The 25,071-nt window shown below is 54.9% G+C and overlaps 6 protein-coding genes across 6 annotated transcripts; 3 read left to right on the top strand and 3 right to left on the bottom strand.

Moving 5' to 3' along the window:
• Window positions 1-1,105: 1,105 nt before the first annotated feature.
• J7T55_009093 (uncharacterized protein) lies at window positions 1,106-4,730 on the top strand (the record flags this gene model as incomplete). Its single annotated transcript, XM_053142022.1, has 5 exons — window positions 1,106-1,634; window positions 1,688-2,871; window positions 2,933-3,195; window positions 3,249-4,480; window positions 4,534-4,730. 5 exons carry the CDS (start codon window positions 1,106-1,108, stop codon window positions 4,728-4,730), a joined length of 3,405 nt encoding a protein of 1,134 aa, XP_052994934.1.
• A 2,161-nt stretch (window positions 4,731-6,891) lies between these two features.
• On the bottom strand, window positions 6,892-7,318 carry J7T55_009092 (uncharacterized protein; the record flags this gene model as incomplete). The annotated part of the gene is made up of 2 exons (XM_053142021.1): window positions 6,892-7,157; window positions 7,297-7,318. 2 exons carry the CDS (start codon window positions 7,316-7,318, stop codon window positions 6,892-6,894), a joined length of 288 nt encoding a protein of 95 aa, XP_052994933.1.
• Window positions 7,319-13,836: 6,518 nt separating this feature from the next.
• On the top strand, window positions 13,837-16,512 carry J7T55_009091 (uncharacterized protein; the record flags this gene model as incomplete). Its single annotated transcript, XM_053142020.1, has 4 exons — window positions 13,837-14,002; window positions 14,055-14,906; window positions 15,001-15,590; window positions 15,646-16,512. The coding sequence occupies 4 exons, from the start codon at window positions 13,837-13,839 to the stop codon at window positions 16,510-16,512; spliced, it is 2,475 nt and encodes an 824-aa protein (XP_052994932.1).
• Window positions 16,513-18,866: 2,354 nt separating this feature from the next.
• Window positions 18,867-20,604, bottom strand: J7T55_009090 (uncharacterized protein; the record flags this gene model as incomplete). The annotated part of the gene is made up of 2 exons (XM_053142019.1): window positions 18,867-20,020; window positions 20,121-20,604. The coding sequence occupies 2 exons, from the start codon at window positions 20,602-20,604 to the stop codon at window positions 18,867-18,869; spliced, it is 1,638 nt and encodes a 545-aa protein (XP_052994931.1).
• A 1,792-nt stretch (window positions 20,605-22,396) lies between these two features.
• Window positions 22,397-23,404, top strand: J7T55_009089 (shwachman-bodian-diamond syndrome protein; the record flags this gene model as incomplete). Its single annotated transcript, XM_053142017.1, has 1 exon — window positions 22,397-23,404. One exon carries the CDS (start codon window positions 22,397-22,399, stop codon window positions 23,402-23,404), a length of 1,008 nt encoding a protein of 335 aa, XP_052994930.1.
• A 434-nt stretch (window positions 23,405-23,838) lies between these two features.
• Window positions 23,839-24,575, bottom strand: J7T55_009088 (40s ribosomal protein s18; the record flags this gene model as incomplete). The annotated part of the gene is made up of 4 exons (XM_053142016.1): window positions 23,839-24,059; window positions 24,167-24,229; window positions 24,308-24,470; window positions 24,552-24,575. 4 exons carry the CDS (start codon window positions 24,573-24,575, stop codon window positions 23,839-23,841), a joined length of 471 nt encoding a protein of 156 aa, XP_052994929.1.
• Between the last annotated feature and the right edge of the window lie 496 nt (window positions 24,576-25,071).

The raw sequence follows: 25,071 nt of genomic DNA, 5'->3' as shown, positions 1-25,071 counted from the left end.
GGCCATCTCTATCTGCGTTCTTAGTCTCAACTGCTCAGAGTCGAGTCTAGAGGCTCTGGAATAGGCGAAGCTGCTGCCCCAAATAGAAGTGGTGCAGCCAGGACGCCTGGGCGGGCTAGTGGGTTACTGATCTGACAAAGGAAGGGCCAGGAAAGCGGCCCCTGAACTGTCCCCCCGCTAACAGAGTTTGTTCCAGGGTCCCATTTCCCAGTCCAGGGCATTTGGAGGGATTCCTGGTTCCAAGAGGTACAAGTGACACACAGCAATTCTAAACCCAAGCACCAGGTACCCAGGCAAGTCCCAACTCCAATTCCTGCACCGGCACTTGCACCTGCACCCAAACGAAGGCCCTTCCTGCTCTCCAATGTAGGCTGACCGCCTTTGCCTCGGGGCTTCTGACCTCATCCTCATTCATTTTCAGAGTGGCAGGAGCAGGACCAAGAACAGCATCAGGAATGTGCTTCCAACAACCACAGCCCTGAAGCCCCCACCCAAGACTTCACCATAAAATCCACCTGTGAGCGACCCCAGATTGTCGTTCTGGCTCTGGTCTGAACCTGGAAAGGCTCAGGGCACCCAGGTGAGCTCGTCTCTCCTCCTGTTTTCCACCAGTGCCCCTGTGACTGCAGTACAGTGAGTGCAGAGACCAACAGGACAACTGCCAGGGGGCGCTGCAACTTTCCGTGCACTTACCCATCGCCTTTTGTCAACTTGCACCTAGGCCCGCACCACTAAACCACGCCCCTCCGAGACAACTTCTCTTCCTTTGATGACCGCATGCCTATTTCTACATTTCAGCTCTCTGCAGCCAAGGACTTCCCTCGGTAGCAGAGCCCGACTTGTTTCTTGCCTCTTTAGACCATCCTCTTTTGCTCTGCATTGTTGGATTTCGGTGTTTTAACTAAGCGCTCCACCAGGCTGAACAGTAGCTATCTTTGTTATCCAAAGATTCTGCCGCCTTGTATCCATCAAGGGAACACTGACCACGGTTTTGCCTGCCCCCTCGACGACGCCCTCATCCTTCAACGGCCGCTCATACTCTTTCACCCAGGAGCTGCACAGGCAGCTCCCTTTCACCACGTCTTCCACTATCAAGAAACGGAAGATGTCACGTCCAGAGGATCTCCCCCGATCGGCATCCCCCTTAAAGCGCAGAGCCCCCAGCCTGCCCCCCGACGACAGCCCTGCCCCGAACGCCGACGCCCTGGAAGATGTCGACATGCTATCAGTTCCTGCTACCAGCGACGACGTGTCTATGGGCGATGGAGAGCCTGTCCGGGGCACAGACTATGGCGCACAAGAGGTGGATGGCGACAAGCCCAAGATGGAGGCGCAACCCTCGCCTGGGATCGAGGACAACGACTCGGACATTCCTGGGCTTTTGAACGGTCTGGAGGCAGATGGCGCAAGTGTTGAAGAGACGCAAGTTGGATCTGAGCCCGATGAGGATGCTGCTGTCGTCGGGTCACCCTTACCGGACGGTGCGCATGGAAATCATGGCCATACTTCAGCCGACCGCAAAGTGCAGGGCCACAAGGCATTCAGTGCCAATTCCGAAGAGGCAGCCGACTCTGACGCAAAGACTGTGGACACTGCTGCGACCAGTGCCTCTGTTGGACCCCTCAGTCAAACTCGTCAGTCCCCGCGCAACTCTCATTCCATACCACTCGCTGACAAACCTCCACAGCCTCCCCTGCAGATGCGTCTCTGGAATCTGCGATTAACAAGAAGGTCAAAGGCAATCGTAGCGGTCGCAACAGTCCCGCCCCCTTAAGTCTGGGAACTCGTGGTCGACGAGGCCAATCAGACCGTGTGATGGGGCAAACTGGACTCACCAATTTAGGAAACACGTGCTACATGAATTCTGCGCTCCAATGCATCCGTAGCGTCGAGGAGCTCACCAAGTACTTCTTGGCGGACGAGCACGACGAGGAGATGAACTTCGACAACCCTCTAGGCCACAACGGTGCCATTGCTCGTGTCTATGGTTTCCTCCTGAAGCAGATCTATAAAGAGCCACCCCCGGCTTCTGTTGCGCCTAGGCAGTTCAAGGATACCGTCGGTCAATGTGCGCCTCAGTTCTCTGGTTGGGGACAACAAGATACTCAGGAGTTCCTTGGTTTTCTGCTGGACGGGCTTCAGGAGGACCTAAACAGGATCAAGAAGAAACCCTACATTCCGAAACCGGACTCAACAGACGAGATGGTCAACGACAAGGCAGCGATCCGAGAGCTGGCTGCCCAGGTCTGGGACATCCATAAGCAACGAGATGATTCTATTATCAGCGATCTTTTCACCGGTCTGTACAAGTCGACGCTCGTGTGTCCCGAATGCGCCAAGGTCAGTATCACGTTTGACCCATTCACCAATCTGACACTGCCACTTCCAATACAAAACGTTTGGGTTCGGAAGGTGAAGTTCTTTCCACTCAACGATGTGCCCGTCTTCCTCAACGTTGAAGTCGACAAGACAGCCACCATAAAGATGCTGAAGGACTTCATCTCGGTTCGTGTTGGAGTTCCATCTGAGCGCATGATTGGGGCGGAAGAGTACCGTGATAGGTTTTTCAAAATCTACGAAGATGATCAACAAGCATCTGCAGAGATCACCAGAGAAGATCTCCCGGCCTTCTTTGAGGTTGAAAGCCAGCCGACGAACACCAAATGCAAGACCAAGAAGAAGTCCAAGTATTCTTACTCGTCCTATGATAAAGAGGATATTCCCCACTGGGACGACCCATCGGCTACCAGAATGGTGGTTCCGGTGTTGCACAGATTCAACCCAAGATCTAATAAGGAGTCAAGGATCCAGTCGGCGAAGAACTCGGAGAACATCTCGCCCCCACACTTCATCACGCTCACCCCAGAAGAGGTAACGAAGACATTTCGATTGTTTATATTCAGTTTAGATGTCAAGGCTAATGTTCGGGCAGGCTCAAGATGAAGACATTATCCGCCGTAAAATCCTAGAGAAGGTTGCCACATTCACGACATGGCCTACGTTGTCCTGTTTACATCACGAGGAGACAACAGACAGCGCTGACTCAGATCAACTGCTTGTTACTACATCAGATTTGGACTCATCAGGCGACGGCACAGTCACTGCTCAATCTGTAGAAGGCGAGGATGACTTGGTGGACGTCTCTATGCAAGACACTATTCAAGGTGACATTGCGTCTCCACAAGAAGCAGAGAGGTATGTCAACGTCGCCGAACTACCCTTGGACCTCGGCGCTAATAGTGATAAAGATCCTCAACAATCCTCAAGAAATTCAACAGCCGGCGCCCCGAGTGGATCAAATCTGATGTATACCTCGATGGACAGCTCCAAAATCTGTTTGACATGAGCTACTTCACGGAAGACACAATAATCCCTACCGGATGGCACGCAATTGGGACCAATTCCGAACGCCTATTCCCCAGGCTCGACACCAGGAAGCCTAGACCTAGCACGCCCTCGCAAAGTGACGAGGACATGCCTAGTCCTTCTGGTTCCGGGACTGCGTCTGAAGAGAGCGGTACTGAGGAGAGCGGCGATGTACCTGAGCACGAAGCTACGACACGGATGGTCGACGAACCTAGCGAGGAGGAAAGCGATTCCAGTCTTCCGGACCTCAAGGCATGTCTTCAACCGACCTGGAAATTCCCGTCCACTGGAACAGTGCCTAATGACGAGCAGGACATCAACAAGACTCCAGACTTGCCTCTAAGACCGCAAAAGGACGCGAAGCTTAGGGGTGGAAAGTCCGGAGGCAAGAAGAAAGTCAAAGGCCACAAGACGTACTCTAAAAAGGGTACAAAGCGATGGAAGCAGCAGCAGCAGCAACAGCAACAGGCTGCCCGTCAGTCTTTCAAACGCAGCAACTACCTGGATGAGGATCCTGAGTGGGGCTCTAAAGTGGACGGCGGTCCTTTGGTCCGTCTCGGCGAGGGCATCGTGGTTGACTGGGATCCTGCCGCGTGGGACATCGTCTTCGGTGGCCAAGAGGCAGGCAACAATGCCGGGACCACTTCTTCAGGCAGCTCAACTTTCTTGAACTTGGATATTCTTAAGGATCCGCAGCTCGAGGCCAAGAGTCAAGCCCGCAAGACCCGTGCGAACAGGGGCATCAGCTTGGACGATTGCTTGAAAGAATTTGAGAAGGACGAGGTTCTCTCTGAAGATGATAAATGGTATTGTCCCCGATGCAAGGAGCATCGACGCGCGGCCAAGAAGTTTGATCTCTGGAAGACACCGGACATCCTCATCGTTCACCTCAAGCGGTTCAGCAGCAGTGGGCACCGTCGCGACAAGATCGACGTCACAGTTGACTTCCCAATCGAAGGTCTCGACATCACCCAGCGAGTCTTGGAGAAGGAAGACGGCAAGCAAGAAATTTACGATCTCATCGCTATTGATGATCACATGGGCGGTCTGGGCGGCGGCCACTACACAGCCTTCGCCAAGAACTTCGTGGACAACGAGTGGTATAAGTTTGACGGTATGTGAGCCCTCTAGAATGGGAAATTGTCGCAGTGCTAATGAATTCACCAGACTCGTATGCATCCCGGGTTAAGAACCCCGAGACCATGATCACATCACACGCATATTTACTTTTCTACCGACGGCGCAGCGATCGCGCACTTGGTGGTACCAAATTCGAAAGTATCCTGCGCCGCTTCGAGACGGGTGATGAAGACGACGACGACGACGATGCCGCTATTAATAGCCAAGGCTCGGAGTCTCGCTAGACCCCTAGGACCAAGCATCACAGCTTGGCAGCATGATTTATGAGGGATGCAGAGAGATTCAGTCCCTAACCCCAGGGCTTGGTCATCATCCGGGCGACTGCGTGCAGCTATGTAGGAGTCAAGTACTCCACGCCATGGTCTCGCCGTGAATGTCCGAATTTCTCTCGGAGGTCTTATGACCGAACAATGGTATTATGAAAAGCTATTTATCTAGCAAGATGTTACCGGCCTGGCATAGCAGAGGGCGCGGGCACGGTATTAAAGTCCCGTCGCATCAGGGGTGGACTCAGAGACGTTACTCGACGTTACTCCCTAGACAGTGCGAGCATGTGGACACCTGGTAGACTTTAGAGGAACTCACCATTCCATAGAACATAAGATTTACTGTACAAATGTTCTCTTTTGACGGATCGTCAAAAGTATATGGCTGATAGGTGTCTGCGGTAGTGGTACCACCCAGTTGGCACAATTGCAACACATCTACCAAGAGAACTCTGAGTGTCGTGCCTTTTCTCATTACTCCCACTTACCAATTAACACGGCCTCCAGCTTCACTCGTCCTTGCTGGATCATATTTTGTCCCTCAGCCGCCGGTCCCCGGCGCGCGCTGCCTTGTTTCGTGCGCGAAGCTCCGCACGGAGTGTCGTCTGTGCTGTTCAAAGAAGAGGAGGGCCATGTGGAGTCCAGACTGCCTCTTATTGCCACCCGTATTGCATTATAGATATATATGTTGTGTGGCCCCCTCCATCCGACCCCCCCCCCCCCCGCGGGGGGACAAAGAATGAGACGAAAGACGACGTCTGCGGCAACCCTATTCCCCAGAACCAAAGGGCGTAGAATAGAATTGGTGACCCTCCATGTGTGCATGCTCACGGCGGCAGGACTACGGTGGCCTGGTGTGGGCGGGCCAGAGCAACGAGTGCTGCACAGACGGCGAGCTGATGGCAGAGATGCTTTGCTGTATGTAGGCGGGAAGCGCCCCGACCGCTTCGCTCGCACTCTGCCGTGTCTCTCGTCCCAATGTCCTACCCTGCCTGTGCCCATTGTCCAAGCTGGGGGAAAAAATGGCTGGGCTCATCGAGTTCCCCAACGTGGCCTGGAGCCCTCTCTCTCTCTCTTTCTCTCTGTGCCTGGGCTACGTAAATGACTGTGCGGAGGCGAGCTTTGTTCGTCACGGTCCGTGAGTGCGTACATGCGTGCCTCGGCACGAGGGTTGTGGACAGATGAGATGAATTGAGGGCTGGGGCCAGCGTCGGCACGGCTGGGCAAGGCTGTGGTCGTCTTGTGTATATGGTTTTGGAGGTGGAGCCTGAAAGGTGCAATGAGGAGGAAGGGGTGAGAAGTCCCGTTACTACGTGCCCACTTGGTGTCCCTTGGAAGACAAGGATAGCGAGGTTCAGGGAAATCGGCCCGTGGGGATTCGACACAGGGAGGACGGTGGTCTTTGATTATTAAATAGAGGGCTTTGCTTATCAGATCAAAGGTTGCAACAGAATTGGGACCGCGCTGCAGGATGGGTCCTGGTGGCCGTCGCCCGTATTATGTTATAGGCTGCAGTACGCTATATTACGTGCACGATGTTCATCGTCAACCTGTCCCGTTGTTTTTGTTTTGATATTGCCTCGGTATACCGTATGTGCGAGCCCGGACTACAGAGCGATGGGTTTGTTGTTTCTCACCATCAAGCCCAATCCAACACCTTCGCCTCAGACTGAAAAGTTTAACAACCAAGTCTTTTAAAGATGTCAGGTGGTAACATCACACTGCATGCTCAACGGGTTTACCCGTCGCTGTTTCGTACGTGGTGCACACTGTAAAAGATTCGGGCATCACACTGCATGCTCGTGTAACGAGTTGCGGCAATGCTTCACGGCAAGGCACGGATGGTAGCGGTTGAAAGTTATACCTCTTAGAAGTTGGGGGAGGGGGGGGCGTTGTCGTGCGCTGTATCGTGGTCAACCTCCCCGGCGTGCTATGTCCAGAAACGAGTCAGAGAGACACACGGAGGAACTCGGTGTTCTCGGCCTGCGGAACCTTGTGGTTCGAGGACGATGGCAGGCGGGCTCAGTATCAACAAGGCGTCCTGCACAGGGTTCTCAATGCTTCTCCGGCAGGTCCCTGGGGCTCTGGAAAGCCTGTTGCCGTGGGCTTCCTGCCACGGCTACACAGTTCCGACTGCCACGGGCACGCTCGGTGGTTTCCTCGCTGCGTCGGGTAACGTTTGTTGAGGTGAGCGGCCGGACCTGTCGACAGTTGGCTCGTCGGGCAGCGGCTCATCGGGGGTAAAGGACTGGGCTCCCGAAGACGCATGATCGTCGGCACTTTGCCGACAGGGTTGAAGATCGTGCTTGCTGCGTCCTGTCAGTGTCGCGTTGGACGAAGGGCCGCAAGCATCATCCACAGGCAGATCCGGCATGGGATATAGGTCTGACTTTGGTAGCGCGGGGGCCAAGCTGCTCGTGAGGCTTGTGCGCTGTAATAACGAGGTCAAGGCTGTGACGGCTCCGACCGGTTGACGGAACGGCATTGATGGAACCCGTAGATCCCAGTCCAGGATGCGACTCACCTGGGATCGTGGAAACTTCCATGGTGTAGCAGGTGGCGACGGCGGAGGGATGACGTTGCCCCAGGTATGACGGCACATGCTACAGCGTAGTGTAGCAGTCTCTCCTCACCCACCTGGGTAGTGCTGGGCCGCGAGTGGAGCCCAGCGTGAAATCCAATGCGACCGAATTTTCTCGCAGGCTGTCGTTTGGGTTTCTGCTCGGGCTGAGGGACTGACTCTGTGCGTGCAGGTAAGCTAAACCTTCGTTCATGAACGCATGCCAAAACAGGCACGCTGAGCGACCGGATTGGTGTGTTTGCTTTTGGGCTAGCCCAGAAAGGGATTGCCGCTCAACTGGCAGATGCGAACATGCGCCGGAGTGCCCGGTGGGTTGCGGCATTGCAGGCGACGACATCGTCATTGTCATCACCGGGTCGCATGCAGCTGACAAGCGAGTGGTTGTTGCACCTTTTCGCGATCCACGATCAAGGCGAGCTGTGTCTTGGAGGGCGGCACATGTACAGTATCACCGTACACATCGAGATCTGAGTGATCCAGTGCCCATCAAGGTGTTATTCGGAATGTTCTCGAGGAGAAACGTCTCCGGTGGCCAAACAGATGCATCGATGAGAGCAGGAGCAGGAGCAGTAGTAGGGGCCAAGGCTGCATCATCCTGTGAATGGGTTAACGTGGTATAGATGGAGATAGGGCCCGGAGCCGATGCCGATTTACGAATGCAAAACCTGGTTGTTGCTCATCTCAAGGCATAAGCCGTCCATCGATTGGCGAGGTCGGGAGCACGACAGGCGGAAATATCGCTTGACTTGGCCTCGACATCCTGGTGGCATTTGGTTGTGTGTGTGTGTGCGCGCTTGTACGTGCATGCGTGCGTGCGTGCGTGCGTGCGCGTTCAGAGGGAAGCATATGCGGATCGGGTCGGGCGGCTGCTCGACGTACGCCCCCTCCACCTCAACCCCGGCTTACAATACACAGAGCAGACGGACTGGCCTGAATTAATATCTCACAAGCATTTGACCGCCCTCCAAGGTGTGTTGTGTAGTCGAGGCTGGACAGGGGACACTTGCGCAGACCGGCCAAAAGCTTGATGATTGGTTTGGCGCGGTGCAATACTAGGAGGGGGGGCTGCTTCGTGGACGCCGGAGACAAAGGCATCATCGGAGCTCAGTCAAGCAGGCATTTGAAAAGGCCGTGAGTGGGTGGATATCTCCGGGGGGCCGAGGCTGTCGATGGCTTCATCAGGAAGGTCGCGGGTCAATAGATGCGCGTCTCGGAAAAGGGGGATCGCAGACTAGGGCCAAAGTGGGAAATGATCCAGGGTGTACGCCTCTAGGGACAGATTACCTCCTGGCAGCCTGGCGAACGACATTCCGGCGCAGGGTTCTGGTGAGACTGACAAGAATGACAAGCGATAGATCGCGCGTGTTGGTGATGACCTGCCTTACAAATGCCGGCATTGGCATGGTCAGAGAAGGTGAGAGGGATCCGCCCATTGGGCCATGGACTGTGGGCTGGAGGCTAGAGGCTATACAGTATGGGCCCAGCTTCGAGCCCGGACCCGACATGGACATATGTCAGTTATCCAGGCCGTGTGCGTATCGCGACTCATCAACGACCAAGTGCCCGGGTGCTGTAGTCTGTCTGTTTAGACAGCCTAGATGAGCGCTCATCGTCGCCTGTCTCAGCGGTACAGCAGTCTAGTCAGGCAGCCAGGTAGCCGATCTAGACTGCTACACTACCTTGGTGACAGTGACAGTGACAGTGACAGGTCGAGTCCAGTCCCGTCCCATCTGAAGCACGGTTGCTTGGTTTGTCTCCAGCCTGTTCTATCCCGTGCTGTCCCGTCCCGTGGTTTAGTTCCCGCGCGGGCGACTGGTAGATTGACGACAGATTAGCTTGATCTGGTGGTGCAGATGAGGATCATGAGGCGGCTCGAGACGGTGCAGCAAGATAGAAGACAGGGCAGAAGACAGGACGCCGTTTCGCTGGGCAAGGCTCGACGCCGCGCCAGTGGGTGGTGGGTCCTCGGATCTACACGCTGATCGCGTCAAGCCAACCCCAAGACGGCGTGCCAGGCTTCGCAGCACTCAGCACGACAAAGGGCCAGAGATAGTAGATCCTGCAGATCTGCCCTGGCAATGAATGCGCTGCGCTGCACTGCGCTGCTGCCACTGCATTGCATGAGGCGGTTGTGGCACTCGCTATCTGATGATGCAGGCGATGGGTGGTGAGGTGAGGCGAGCATTGCGCATGCCCGGCGGCGGCGATCTACTCTGCTATGCCATAATTACTTTACTAAAACCTGGTTCGGTATCGCATTCCCACCTGCGCTTGCGCTTGCGCTTGTGCTTGCACTTGCACTTGCGCATCTGTCATCCCACAATCCTCTTCGATGCTTTGTTGGTGACGCATGATGACTCTGGCCGGCTGCTCGTACGTAATGATGCAATTCTGGGTTGATTGTCCACCGGGTTGGCTGGCTGTCTGGCTGTCCAGCTGTGTGCTGTGTTGCTGTGTTGTTGTGTGTATATGTGGCTGGGACTGCCAGGTGGTGAGCGAAGTGTGCAGGAGCTGTGCCTTTTTACTACATGTACTGTGTGTGTACAAGTGTTCTACCAACACCAGGCAAGCAAACCACCAGGTGAGCACATTCGTGGCGGTCGGCAGAAGCCCTAGAATGCTTCGACGGCTTCGATGGCTTCGACGAATGTTCCGGCTGTTCTTCTCGAAGGCCTGTGGAAGCCAGCGACGCATCGGAGTGGCCCCTTTCGCGTTATTTCCAGCCGCAGATCAGAGGTGGGGACGGCCACAAGCTCCACACAATGTTGCAGCCCTCTTCCAAGGTTTCCAAGGGACCCACGCCAGGCCCACGCACGCCCGCCCCATTTGCTGCTTCATTTGCGCCGATCCATTTCGCCCAGCCGCGCGACACACTCAGACACACCCAGGCACCCTGCCCAGCCTGCAACCCTTCCTCCCCCCCCTCCATCACAGCTACAGTACTGGATAGCCAACACGCTCCTGCGGCCTGCTCCTCATGACGATCATCGCGACGCCTTGTGTGTGTGTGTGAGTGTGTGTGTGTGTGTATATATATGCGTGTGGGTGTGGTGGCCCAGCCAGCTTGCGCCCGTCTATGTCCTGGCACCCTCACGTCAGGCCTTGCCCACCGATGACAACCAATTGCCAGGACAAAGGGGGTGATGGTCGAGGGATCTGCCGTTTGCCTCTATCGTGTGCGCAGTGACACCTCACGTCTTTGTCCAGCTGTAGCACCCCAGAACACAACCACACGGCCTACACAATTCCATGTACTGCACCATGGTGCAACGTAGTCTACAATGTACAATGTACAACACATAATGGGCCGTGAGCAGTGGGCAGCGGGCAGTGGGCAGCCTCGAGCCGGGGAAAAGAGAGGGGCTGGGGAGGGCGACGGGTCGGCATCTGCAGCACATAGCACATACACACACGTACCACATTCGTTGCGCGCCAAAGATGCGTACTTGAAATGAATGTACACGTGCGATATGCACAGTACCTGTAGGAGGGCAGTCGTGGCCGTGTCCATCCCGAATAGAAAAAAAAGAAGAAAAAAACGCATTCATCCAAAGACGTGTCCTAGGACATGCTTTACCCCTTTCCTCTTGCAAAAAATTCGACCGGCATTGGAGCCTTTTGACTTTGGCACTAAACAGGGAAGAAGAAGAAGACATCTCCGCCGTGGTTCGTGTGCCCCGACGTTGTTTCGTACTGTACTGCACGGTTTTTTGTACTTTTCATTATTTTTCTTTTTCCCTCATCTTGCCTTTGCAGTCATTGCTTTGCTCTTCTTGGCTTCTCTATGCGAAGCTATGCGATGTTTTGCGATGCCTTGCCTTGTCTTGCCTTGCTTTTGGACAACTGACGACGAGGATGAGGACGGCGGCGAGGCCGGCTCAAGGACGCCCGGCCATTACAAACTTGAAACATAAAACGGGGGAAGGAAGCCCCATCTGCCGTGCCTTATCTCAGCTTGTGTGTGGCTAATCCACCGTCCAGCTGCTCCTGCGAACGCGCCTGGGCAGCTAACAGCGCACGTACAGGCAGGGTGCCTGGGAGAGGGTATCCACTCGCACGCTGCTACAGTACTGAACTGTGCATGTACATTGCAGTACCCGGGCTGCCCAGGTTACAGGTGGCTGACCAGGGGCACTACCCAGAGATCATCAATCGCATACCGACCGGCTTGGGCTTACGGAGTACTCCGTATCTAACCAGGCCAAGGTATGCCTCCCGCGTACACGACTATCTAGGCTTCCAAGGCCACCGGGCTGGGCATTATCTACAGTACCTAGGTATCCGTGGGATGGCATGGTATGGCATCTATCTGCCTTTTTTCTAGCCCGAGGTGCCACCGTTCTGCCTGAGTATTTCCGGCATTCGACTTAGAAAGACGTAGGTAGGCCTGTAGAGGCTCCTAATTGCCCTGGTCACGCCCCGGCCGCTAGATCTCTTTGTTCCTTTTCGCACAGGAGCTCGGCCGCGCAAGACAGGATGGGACAGAGGAGAGAGTAGACAGAGAGTGTGAGACAGAGAGCGAGAGCCCTATCTGCTACCTAGGTATGCTAGCACAGTCCAAACCCCAGTCGTCACTATGTAATGTACCTAGGTAGTGGTGGTAGTCCACGGCCCACGGTCCCATGGTCCACAGCCCAGCTCCCTCTTGGTGCTAGGGGTGTACATGAGCACCGGCGGAGGGCACGCCAAAACATCAAGGTATCCCGGCATCTCTCATCTGGGCCTGGACCCCTGTTCCCGTAACATGTACTCTGGTACTGTACAGTAGGTCTGGTCTCTCCCGAGGCCCTTTCTCTGTTCTGCACCTCAGTCCCAGTCCCAGTCCCAGTCCCAGTCCCAGACTCGCACTCGCAGACTCGTCGAATTGAACGAGGAGGGAAGGAAAGAAGAGGGCCCAGGCCAGGCCCTTGTCCCCATCCCCATCCCCAAGCCCCAAGCTCCTGCCTCCCCCCGTTGCCGTTGCTGTCCTCTCTCGACTCGCCTGCACCCGCACACCCGCACCCGCACCCGCACCTGCAACCTGCACCTGCACCGCGCAGCATCGCACCTTGGCTGGCCGCACTTGCATTTGCACTTGCACTTGGACTTGGACTTGCACCTGCGCTTGCACTTGCACGCACTTGTACTTGCTCTCGCACTCGCGCCTGCCTGCGGGAGTAGCAGACCTGCCTTTGCTACCTTCCTATTCTTCCCAATTAACCTGCCCTGCCCTGTCCTGTCCTATCCTGTCCTGTCCTGTCCTGTCCTGTCTTGTCTTGTCCTGTCCTGCCCCGACGAGACCAGACCAGACCTGACCTGCCTTGACCTTGACCTGCCTGGCTTTTGCTTTCGGTTCGAATGGCTCACCCCGATGTGCCTTCCTGGGCTTGACAGTCTGGATTTCATACACCTGCCTACCCTACCATTTCATTGCCATTACCATACCATCCATCCATCCCCCATCCCACTCGATCCCCATCCCCGTCCCCCGACCCCGACTCCCATCTCTCCTTCAACTTGCGCCCTCTTGTCGCAATTCAATTCTGTCCCTCACTTCTTGTGGTACCGCACTCGTACCTCGCCAATTTCTGCCTCGACCTCGACCTCGACCTCGATCTTGACCTTGCCCTCGACCTCGACCTCGAGAATTGGCTCTGACACTGACCTTTAACCTTGACAACTACCACCCCCGACCCAGCGCCGAGACAACCGCTTGCCTCAGCTCAACCACGGCACACGACCACCTGCAGCCCTTCCCTCTCACTTTCCTATTCCATCCTCGCCTTGCTCACCACCCAGCCCTCGACTGCGACTTTGGCCCATTCCTCGACCTCCCATCTTCCCTGTTGGCTTCGTTGGCTTCGGGGGATACAAGGCGCGCGACATTGGGAAACCAGGGACGGACTAAACGCCCAATCCATTCCCCTAATCTACCTACCAAGTCGCAATTCTCCTGAACCCACTCTATATCCGGTCCGAACCCACACGGCGTACGGCGACCTTCCTTGACCATTACTCGACCGTCTGTCTGCCTCTATTCCCCACGGTGCTCACCACTCTCATTCGCATTCTATGTCACCCGTACCAGTGACTTTCCTTTCCGCCGATATTTGCGACAGCCCCTGCCGCCGTTTCCCCACCTGGTCTCCCCCGATTACTTCGACCTTGGCTTCCAATGTCTTGTTGAACGTGACACTGCCATATTCACACCTTGCCAATCTCAGCTTGGCAGCGCAATTCTGGCACGACTTATAGGACGCCCAGCGCACACTTGCGAACACCTTCCTCGGCCGGCGACCACAAAAACTTGGTGCCTGGGCCGACAATCGCCCGCGGTGTTGGGAGACCACCGCCCAAGTCGGATTGTCGGTTGTTGGGAAATTCCAGTACTCGACGCCGCCCCGGGCTCGTAACACCATACCGAAGCTGCCTGGCCCAGCTTAGTTTGTCCGCGGCAAAGGCGCACCAGTCGCGAGACTGGCCGCGGTCTTTGGAGTCAACGCCATGGACAGGATCGGCGCGAACATCATTTACGTCGATCGTAGGGCGTCTGAGGAGCACACTGCCGACCCTGGCGTCGATGATGGCGTCGCAAATAGTGGCACTCACGGTGCCGAGATAGGACACTTGAAACAGAGTATCAGAGTGCTGAAAGATGCTTTTGGTGACGGTGTGTCTTGGGAATCCCCGGTTTGAAGTTCAGTGCTAATCATTTCTGGCAGTCCAAGTTTGCTCAAGTAGCGCATCCTGTCTTTCTGCCCTGTCGGCTCTGCACCATGCCAATACGATCGACCAGATCCCGACGATATTATTGATAGATACCCCTTACGACGAGGATGTGGTGGACCGAACTTCCCGATCTAGGTCGCCATCACCGCATTCGCGACCAATGCAGGAAAACGAGCACGAGGGCCAGATATCAGATGTCGAGCTCTATGGGTTGCGATTACTGCAGAGGGTCGTCGCTGAAGCAGACATGCTGAAGCTGTTGAAGCTCGTGGTACCGATTCCCATCATTTCTCCGCCCATGCTGCCCCAGGCTGGTTCCACAACTGCGTCGGCTTCGATAGAGACAGGCGCCATTGGGGAAACCATGGCATCCAGCCTCTCGCAATCCAGACCTGAACTGGTCCGCAGATGTCTCGAATTTGGAGCAGTCGACGTCATGACCAGCCCCCTTCAACAACAAAACATTGAGAGTATCGAGGTCCACGCGTACAAGGCTCGTCAAGCTGCGGCAAGGGAACGGGAGGCAGTTCTGCAGGTCCGGAAGAACCGAAAACGATCCTGGGTTGGCGTGGACACAGGAGGAAAGCCATTCGCATATCTTCGCGAAGCCATGGTATCGGGCCTGATGAAGGGGATATGCAGGTTCGACGACGAGGATGAAACCTCTCTTGGAACGTTTAGGATATCGGTCCCAGCAGAAAGGCAAGCGAGGATCGCACAAGCGGTTGGCCAGTGGTATTTTTGCGCGCACGACTTCTCAGATGACGAGCTCGTTGTGGCCGCCTCGCTCATGTTCAGCCATGCTCTCTCCATGCCAGAGTTGGAACAATGGCGGATCCCACCAGGTAAGTAGCAGAGCCAGCTCATAACTTATCCCGGCTCTCGTCATCTGGGCAACCCCGCTCTTGCTATACTGTGTACTGACCTCTATTCAATTAGACCAACTCACTCAATTCGTAATCGCCTGCCGAGCTGCTTACAACAGCTTTGTACCGTATCACAATTTTCGGCACGTCGTTGACGTTTTGCAGGCCACTTTTAGCTTTCTTCTCCACACGAACACAATCATGCCCTACATTTACTGCGACGCCTCGGATGATGCGCCCAAGTCTCCCGTGGAAGCGCTTTTGACGCCGTTCGAGGCTCTGACGTTACTTATCACAGCCATTGGACACGATGTGGGACATCCTGGCGTGAACAATGGTTTTCTTGTCACGTTGAATGCTCCACTTGCACAACTCTACAACGACCGCTCGGTTTTAGAATCTTTCCATTGTGCGGCCTTTTCCCAAATACTTCGGAGGCATTGGCCGTCCGCCTTTGAGGACAGGAAAATGCGGAGTCTCATGATCAGTTCCATCTTGGCAACAGACATGGGTCTGCACTTTGACTATATGAAAAAGTTGGCAGACTTGAAAGAAAAGCTGTCGGCCAACGAATCTACCGAAGGTTGGAACAGTCGCATGGTCGAGGAACAAAAAGGTCTGGCATGTGCCTTGCTGATCAAGTGCGCGGACATCTGCAATGTGGTAAGTATTAGGCACACCATACACGCCATCAGAACTCTTACTCACGGTGTTGCAGGCGCGAAAGCATGAGACAGCATTGCAATGGATGGATATCCTAGCCGACGAATTTGCACGCCAGCGCTCTATGGAGAAGGAACTTGAGATCCAGACTTCACTCATGGCGCCGCCTCTAACGGAGCGAGCGTCTCAGTTCAGGTCTCAGCTCAACTTCATGAACATGTTTGCCATACCACTCTTCCAGGGAGTGGCCGACGTACTACCTAACATGAGATACTGTGTTGCCGAGCTCACAACCAACTCGGAACTCTTCCAGCAGAAGATTGCAGATGCTTTGGCGAATAAGCATGCAGAGCGCCGGACCAGCCGCCAGGATGCTCCTCACCACAACACACCCGCGAAACCAAGCACCGGGTCTTCCCAGACCGTCGACCAAATAGCCAGGTCGGCAAGCACTCCGGAATTGCGGGGTGGTTACAAGGCGGTAAATGGCATAGGTCCTCATTTTGAACCTGTCAAAGAAATAGCTACGGGCGATGATGGACCTACCGGACCGGAACGGCAACGTGGCAGTGAGACAACCGAAGGAGGTAGTTTTGCGCATACGAACGGTGACTGTGCCAGCAGTGCCACGACTGGCAAGATGCCCCTCTCGCCTAGCACGAAAGGAACAAGCGTGGTTAGCCAGGAATCAATGGAGCGACCCAAAAGCAACCCCATCCCGATGATTTCAGCGCCAGATTCTGCAAAAAGCATGACCGAGCCGAAGATGGATGGTCAACCTATTTTCGAAGTGGAGACAGCAAGCACTCTCAAGTCGACCGACGACAGGTCCGTGAAAAAGAGACCAAGTCGCTTCCGGATGAACGCCTTTCAGTTTTTCAGGAGACACAAGTCTCCTGGCCCTGCCACAGAAGCCCCTTGAATATACACACCTCACGAACCGCTTTCTCCCATCCCAAGGCGCCGAATCCCTGCTTAATGCGTTCCCCTGTGGCCGAAAAAGTGGGACCGGCGGCCCTTTCCATGAGCGACTGGTGATCCTCACGAGCGCGCGACGATCGAACCTCCTGGATTCTGCACAATCAAGAATCACAGTGGGCTGTCCGTGCTCGGTGATCGACCTGTTCGCCACTCTGTGCGAGTAATGCGACAATGGAGCGCAAGGCTGGTTGGAGACCAGAGGGCATAATGAAGACGCCTTCCACTGCGAAATAACACCGACTACCTCATCGATACTTCGTTATTCAGCCATTAAGTTATTCGCATTTTAGAAGAGCAAGGACACGTGAGGCCTTCCTGCAATGTCCACAAGCGCTTCACGGCACGCAGACCGCATGATGCATTTTTGAGTCGCGCACGCCGAACTGGATCCCGACTCGGCCAGGCCGATAACATCGGCTAGGCCGGGCCAAGGAACATTGGCAGGCGCTGTTTTTTGTTCATACTGTTTTCGTTATGATGGCAACATCACCTGCCAACATCTATCTTAATTCTTCTCTTGCCTTTTAACTCCACTTTCCGGGCGAAACGGTACCTGGTACGGAGAAGGTCTCCGGCACGAATGAAGAAATGACGCATCTTGGTCATCTTCGGGGAGCGCTGGAGCACCATCCCATCTCACGATATAGAACACACCGCCAAGAGGTGAATGTGTCCAACCACACGGCCCGAGGGCTTAGGAGGAGGGAGAGCAGACGGTTGGAATGTTAGCGTAGACCACTTCGGAGAGAGAACAGAGAGGGTATAAAGAGAAGGGAGAAGACGTTAACGGTTGGGAGGGGGGTAGGGGTTCGTTTTGTGGGAGAGCCACCAAGACCGAGCGTCTTATGTATAAATGTATGACAAAAGATATCCCATTAAGCTGTTTTGCTTCCCACATATTCCAGACTCGTACGTGTTGGTGTTGTAGTAGAACGGCAGCGGCTGTGAATTGTGCACCAATGTCGGCCGCTTACTTTTTCACAGGGATTAGGCAAACTTGAGGTCGGCCGCCGTTGGGTATGATGCTGTGCATATGTCCCCCAATGCGCCTTTACTGGACCGCAGAGCACCGACAGGCCAGCCAGCCAGCCAGCCACAACAAAGTGATAGAATAGATATGTAAGAACTAGGATCAGCAGAACTATGTATATCCCATGCGGACGATGAATGAGTACTACTCAAGCCCCTTCATTATCGAAGGCATGCAGAGATTTCAACTACCACCTACGATCAGAAGAATAAAGGCGCATCAACAACACTCGACCTTGTACTTCACCTAGAAGCCCCACGTCGTCTGTCTTGACTCTCAAATTTTATGTCGATGGTTAGAATTGGGGTCAGAGAAAGAAGGGGGGAAAAAATTCTCAGATACACAAATGCATCTCCCCATTCCCGGCGGAGCATCTCCGTAAATCATTGGCCAGCTGCAAACTTGGGTCGTCTTGACTGGGACCCATGCTCTGGAATACTCCATCATGATAGAAAGAACAAGATAATAAAGAAAGAGACCCCTTAATTCCTTGTGTGTGTTGTGTGCTCGCTCGGTGCGTGCGACGGTGATGCTGCGGCGGGTTTTGAACATGAGGCCGGAAAATGTAGCTCCTACAAGCTGCATATGTGAGCTTCGACGCCCAGGCAACTAGGACGCAGAAGGCTACCTACCCTGAAACTTCCCATTGTAGGCTATCTATCCTATAGGAGGTTATCCCGCATGAGATGATTTTACAGGAGGTCCATGTTCAGCCCATCGGAAGTTATCCCGGAGAAGGCTATACTATAAGAAGTTTATTCTACATGGGGACTATCCAGTAAGAGGTTATCCAACATGAGGTTGTCCCATAGGAAGTCATTCCGTAGGAGGCTTATCACATAACAGTCTCTACCATTCGAGGTTATTCTATTGAAGTTTATCCCATCAGAAGCGTTACTCGTCGTTATGCACATTATATGTGGGATTCCTACGCGCTGTAACATCGATAAGAACCATACACCCTGTCTGGCGCCCGTTCGACAATTGCATAGGTGCTACTATGCCCGTAACGACTTTGGACTATGGTGATTTGGATAGGCTTCACACTGAAGACTTGATATTAAGCGGGCGACAGACCGCTTGAGAAATGTAATAACACTGTTCGCTCTATACGTTGAGGAAGAATTCCATTCTGATAGTTCTAACACAGGAGAGTACTCCCAGACTCATTGTGGTACAGGGCTCCACAGCAACTACAACATTGAACAACCTGTTGCCATACACTGACCGGCCCGTCCGTCAATCCAATCTTATTGGCCTAGTCTTTACGCATACCATTCTCCACCGATCCATCGAGTGTAGAAGTCCAGAGCAGGACCGGGCTGGTCGTATGGAACCATGTGGCCGGCTCCGTAGATCTGCATGAAGGTGAAGTTTCCGGAAGACTTGATCCTTCCGTACTCTTTACCCTCAGCCTTGAGGGGCGAGAGCTTAGTGCTCTTAAAGTCCTTGTGGCCGGGCCAATCCAGCTCGTTGGACCAAGCCTCGTTGCCGAGCCAGTTGCAGATGAAGTCGGCATCACCGGCGTAGATGAGGACAGGGATCTGCTCGAGCAGGCCAGGAACAAGCAGGTGGAATGGCTGCATCCAGTCACCCTTAAAGAGGAAGTTCCGGTTGATATCAAAGTTGCAGCTGTCGTAACTGTCGACGGTCTCGACGCCCAGGGCTTCCATAACGTCCTTCTTGTTGAGGTACTTGTCGATGTTTCCGAGACCTGGGTAGCAAAGCGAGCCTCCCTCACAGGGTATACGCACATCGTAGGGGTTCTGGCCTGACCGCTGGTAAGTGCCCAGGATGTTGTTGTTACAGTAGATGGACGCAGGGACACAGCTGAACCAGCTCTTGCTCTCGTAGCACGAGCTGATCATGGACTGGCAGCGAGGCAGGGCGTTGTCCATTGACTGGCACTCGCTCTCGCTAAGCACTGCATCGTAGCCGCCCTCACCGCAAGCCATGGGACGGTAGTAGGGGTACTGGGTGTAGGGGTCCGTCAAGCCGTTGCCGATAAGCACGGACTTGAGGTTGATGTTGCGGTCCTTGTGAGACAGGATCTCAGAGGCAAAGACGGGGATGTAGTGGCCAGCGTAGGATTCACCAGCGATGTGGAAGTCTTGCTTGGCGTACTCGGGGAATTGTTGGAAGAAGAGGGTCAGGAGGGCATAGACATCCTTGCCAGCGGCGGTGGTGTCACTGACAGAGTCACCACTGTATGAGTAGCCGACGTTGACAGGCTGGTCGAGGAAGATGACAGAGGCGTTGGCGTTCCAGGAGTGCTTGTTGTACACCACCTTGACATTGTCGTCAATAGAGGAGGGGCCCAGCTCGAAGAAGAGACCGGTGAGGGATGAACAGCCTGGGCCGCCGTTGAGCCAGAGGACGACAGGGTCCTTCTTGGGGTCGTTGCGCGACTCGAAGAACCCTGTGAGAAGGAGTCAGCCCATGCCGAGAGACAACGGTACCGGGGCCCGCAATACTGAGGTGTAAGGGGTGATGTGGGGAGGGAATTGTGGTGTACGTACAGTAGAACAGATGCTTGTCGTTGGCCTCGTCATCCAGATATCCGGAGTACTGCTTGACAGTATCGACACCGAGCTTAGATGGGTCGACGGCCTTGGTGCGCAGGTTATAGGCCTCAAGGTCGCCGCCGACCACCCTATGGCTCTCGGCGTCGGCGGTGTTCTCGGTCCACAGAGCCTGGACGTCGGCACCCTTCGTGACGAAATCCCACTTGGAGTCGGGCTTGCGCTGGTGCTTCTTTGGCTTGGTCAGGGGAGGAAGAGCATCGAATGCGTTTGGAACAAGCATCTCGACCTCGTCCCACAGTGCCTTGGCTTCAGAGGTCATGGCGCCGAAGACGGCCTCGTAGTCCTTGACCTTGTCAGCCCAGGAAGAGGCGACCTCCTTGACCTTGCCAGCAGCATCGCCGATGACATGCTGGGTGTCCTGCTGCAGGTTGACAGCGGAGGCGGCGCCAACCAGCAGTGCTGAGGTGGCGATCCTCATGGTGAAGGTAACAAAGGTGGTGACGACGACAGGGGATCAGATAGCTCGGCAGGTGTAGATAAGCTGATTGTGCTGCAGAGGCCGTCTAACGATAGCCCGTAGTGTGGTGATGAGAGAGGTCAAGCCAAAGATGTTCAAGGAAAAGCAATGATGATTGCCTGTGGCAAGTGATGTAGGAAGAAAATAGAAGAGAGTAGAGATGAATGGAGGATGGGGGACGGAGGCTAGAAGATAGACGGCGGCGGATGGGAGAGAGGTCAAGGTCATGAAGCTCTGGGGAGCTGTTGGCAGGGTACCATGTCACTCGCTCTGTCACTGTGCGGTACGTGGGTACTCTGGGCACCTCTATGTCTGGGGGACGATGAAACCGGATAGCGCCTGCATGACCGCGGGTGGGCAGGACCACTCGCTCCCTCGCTCTCTCTCAGCAGGCAGCTCGAGAGTGCCTACCGTTGCCGAGGGTACCTGCTTTCCAGCCTGCCTGCCCTGTCCACCAGCGGCCAGCAGGGAGGGACGGGGAGGGTCGTGTGACCGTCTAAGTGGTTAATCCCGCAGCGTCAAGCCCCACGCGGACCCTCTGATACACCCTGTCGTGCCTGATAAGCGTCATCGAGCGTAGCCCCCGGTCCATCGAGCTGCCACGCCAGTGGTTTGGTTACCTGGCGCATCGGTAGCACCTACTTTTAGATGTCGGTCTGTTTCTCCATCACATCCTAGGCACAATAGTCTACATACCGGATATCAAAGAAGAGGAGCCATAGCCAAGGTCCGAATCGAATGATGAATAGATTCCTGTTGGCAGGTCAAGTACAAGTGCTTGACTCCACTGATGCGGACTCCCAGAGGCCTGCTGTCTATTCTACAGGCAGTAGACTCTAGGAACTATGTTGTGTACCAAGTCAATATCTACAGCTAATCACAACTCATGAGGATTTTATACGTCTGGCATGACTTAGACAGAGCATGTACTACTTCTTTTAGGAAACCTGCTGCAAAGCTATGGGATACCGTCCTACGGCACAACGTCCTATGGGCTGACCAGACCTGGGATACCCTTCTATTTAGGATGACCACATAGAAGTAGCCCCCTATGGTTTTTTGTATGACATGCTGCAGAATAGCATCTAGGTAGATGTTGTCTCGTGCGTTCTTTTGGTCCCTTTCTATATACTGCCGACTGCATGGCCAACCGTCAGGATTACAGCACTTTGTATAAGACATTTATCTGATCGGCTAACCTGTCCTACTGAAACAGCCTATAACAGTGTGGGAAACCCAGAGGTTTTGCTCCAGCCCATGATGTGCTTCTTCTTTTATTCTAGATTTCTCAGAATGCCAAATTCCACAATATCTGTACGTTCCGACCATATGCTGGGCCTCATTGAGGAATCAGTCTGTCTATGATGGGGGCGAGCAGCTCGAGTTGTGGCCTTGTCGCTGGTACCTGAGCCGTTGCTATTAGTCATTCGGCGGCGAAAGTGAATCAGAGTGAGCAAGCAATCTTGGTCAGCCTGGCGTGCATCCCACTCCACTATCGATACCAGAAAAAGTGCAGCCCTCCTCCATGACATAGCACGCCTCTAATAACGGCAGCCATTCCTTTTCCTACACTCGCTGTTTTCGGAAACACCTGGACACCTTGATTTACTCCGACTTTAAAGGCAACAGACGACTTCAGAAATCAACAACAAGACTGACTGCCCAGACAACCAACTTCGCGGGGCAGCAAATCCCCATCCCGCCACCTCTCTCGCACAAACCTTCTTCATCACCGCCGCCGCCGCCCTACACAATGTCTCGACAAATAAACCAGCCCTCGAACCAGATCAAGCTCACGAATGTCTCCCTCGTGCGCCTCAAGAAGGGCAAGAAGCGGTTCGAGATCGCCTGCTACAAGAACAAGGTCCTGGAGTGGCGCTCCGGCATCGAGACCGACCTGGACAACGTCCTGCAGATCCCAAACGTCTTCCTGAACGTGTCCAAGGGCCAGACCGCGCCCACCGCCGACCTGGCCAAGGCCTTCGGCAAGGACGTGCCCGTCAACGACATCGTCCTCGAGATCCTGAACAAGGGCGAGCTGCAGGTCGGCGAGAAGGAGCGCGCCGCGCAGCTGGAGCGCGTGCACAACGAGGTCGTCGGCATCGTCGCCTCCAAGCTCGTCGACCCGCGCACCAAGAGGGTCTACACCACCGGCATGATCGAGAAGGCCCTGGACATGCTGAGCCAGCAGGCGCACCAGGGCCAGGGCGACAACAACAACAAGTCCTCCGCCGCCGCCAGCGGCACCGCCACGCCCGCCGCGGCGGAGAACGGCGACGCCAAGTCCAGGCCCACCGTGCCGCCTGCTGGTGCCGCCGCGTCGTCGTCCAAGGAGCACGTCTGGACGGGCGTGACGACCACCAAGAGCGCCAAGAGCCAGGCCCTCGAGGCCATCAAGGCGCTCATCGCCAAGCAGCCCGTGCCTATCGCCAGGGCGAGGATGAGGCTGAGGATCACCTGCTCGACCAACGTGCTGAAACAGGCCGTCAAGGCGCCCGCCGCAGAGAAGGGCAAGGACAAGAAGGGAGGCAAGGGGGACGACGAGGATGGCGAGAAGAAGGCGCCTGGCACGGTCAAGGACAAGATACTGGGCTACATAGAACAGGTCGAGAACCAGGACGTGGTGGGCTCGGAATGGGAGGTCATGGGTTTCGTCGAGCCTGGAGCATACAAGGGACTCTCGGACTTCATAGCCAACGAGACAAAAGGACAGGGACGGGTGGAGGTCTTAGATACGGCGGTTACGACGGAGGACGATTGAATGCAACCTGGTTGAGCTGCTCAAGCTCCCCGGTGTAAGTTCATGGGAGGGATGCAGTCGTCGTGACTTGAAGTTCATATTGGTGGGCTTTAGAGATCCCGCGGCCTCATGCCTCGGTATTCGAAGGTTGTCGCAGAGGCGTCGATCTCCGTCATAAAAACTGCTGTCACACGTGGCGCCCTTCACACGAAATTCTTCCGTAGGATCTGAACTTAAATGCCTTTTCAATTTCCGCAATTCCTTTTGTTTGGAGGGGATACCGGTTTCATTCTGTCGACAAGCCCAGTACGGGCGGCGACGCCCTTCTCATAAACCAGACGATGCAAGCCATAACACGCCTGACACCATCCATGGTGCGGCAGCAATGCAACTGTGTAGTAAAAACCGTGTGTATCCCGTCCAACCATCCGAGACGCCAGCCACAGCCTTCTTCTTTAACCACCCTTCTTCTTGGAGACACCGACGGTCCGGCCACGACGACCAGTGGTCTTGGTGTGCTGACCACGGACACGGAGGCCCCAGTAGTGTCGCAGACCACGGTGGGCCCGGATCTTCTTCAGGCGCTCGAGGTCATCACGGAGCTTGGAGTCGACACCGTTGGCGAGGATCTGCGAGTCCTTGCCGTCGACAATGTCGCGCTGTCGGTTAAGGAACCCTGAAATGCCACTAGTCAGCCCAAATAATTCTCTCTCTCCCCTTCTCAGGCTCTCGCCACAGTCCGCCCCACGGGGGCGCGAGACTCGGGATATGCAATTGACGTACAGCTGGGAATCTTGTATTGGGTAGGATTCTGGATGATGGTGACGATACGCTCGAGCTCCTCGGCTGTGTGAATATGATGTTAGCTACTTCTTGCTTCCGATTCGGGGTGGTGGGTTTTTCGGGGTCTCGCGTGGATCGTACAGGTAAGCTCTCCGGCGCGCTTGTTCAAGTCGACATCGGCCTTCTTGCAGACGAGGTTGGAGTAACGGCGACCGACACCCTTGATCTTGGTAAGGGCGTAGACAACCTTCTGCTTGCCGTCAACGTTGGTGTTGAGCAGACGCAAGATGAACTGGAAGTTCGACTGGAGGCACATCAATCGTCAGCATTCCCGGATCGCTTCTCTTATCGCATCGACCATGCCAGAGGAGGTGGATCGCATTACCTTCTCGCCCGACACGAGAGACATGCTGGGCAACCTTGGTTGATGGTGTTGCGCCAAAATGTCGTTGTCCTGGATCGCTTGCGGAAGGTAAGGTGCTTGGGGAGATTTTCGACTCGGTGGGCTTTTGGGCCCAATGAGCGGGTCCCGCCACTTCGGAAAAATTGGTAGGTCCGGGAAAACTGGGGCCCGTGTGCGCGGGGACTATTCCTGGGAGATGCACTACCCCCGGGTGCATCTACCACAATTCATGCACATCCGCAAGTAAAGCAGACTGGGGTTTACTTACTTGTCTTTCCCAGTCCACACAATGCCGTTTACTCGTTCTTGTAGGCCCCACCTGCACCAGCAAACGCCACAGGTCCAGGCACATAAAAGGTCTAATCAAGATACAGAGAAGTCGCTCTTTTGCATCACATGGCAAATCTTCCGAAAGCAACCGGCCTCATCTTGACAACGTTCTAAAGCTACTTGCAGGGCTCCTTGAGGGCATCTGCTACATCTGCTACATCGGGCAACATTG

Source organism: Diaporthe amygdali, assembly GCF_026229845.1.
Source record: "Diaporthe amygdali strain CAA958 chromosome Unknown NODE_10_length_1141467_cov_65_626103, whole genome shotgun sequence".
Classification (NCBI taxonomy): Eukaryota; Fungi; Ascomycota; class Sordariomycetes; order Diaporthales; family Diaporthaceae; genus Diaporthe; species Diaporthe amygdali.
This window is presented reverse-complemented; position numbering and strand designations above follow the sequence as displayed.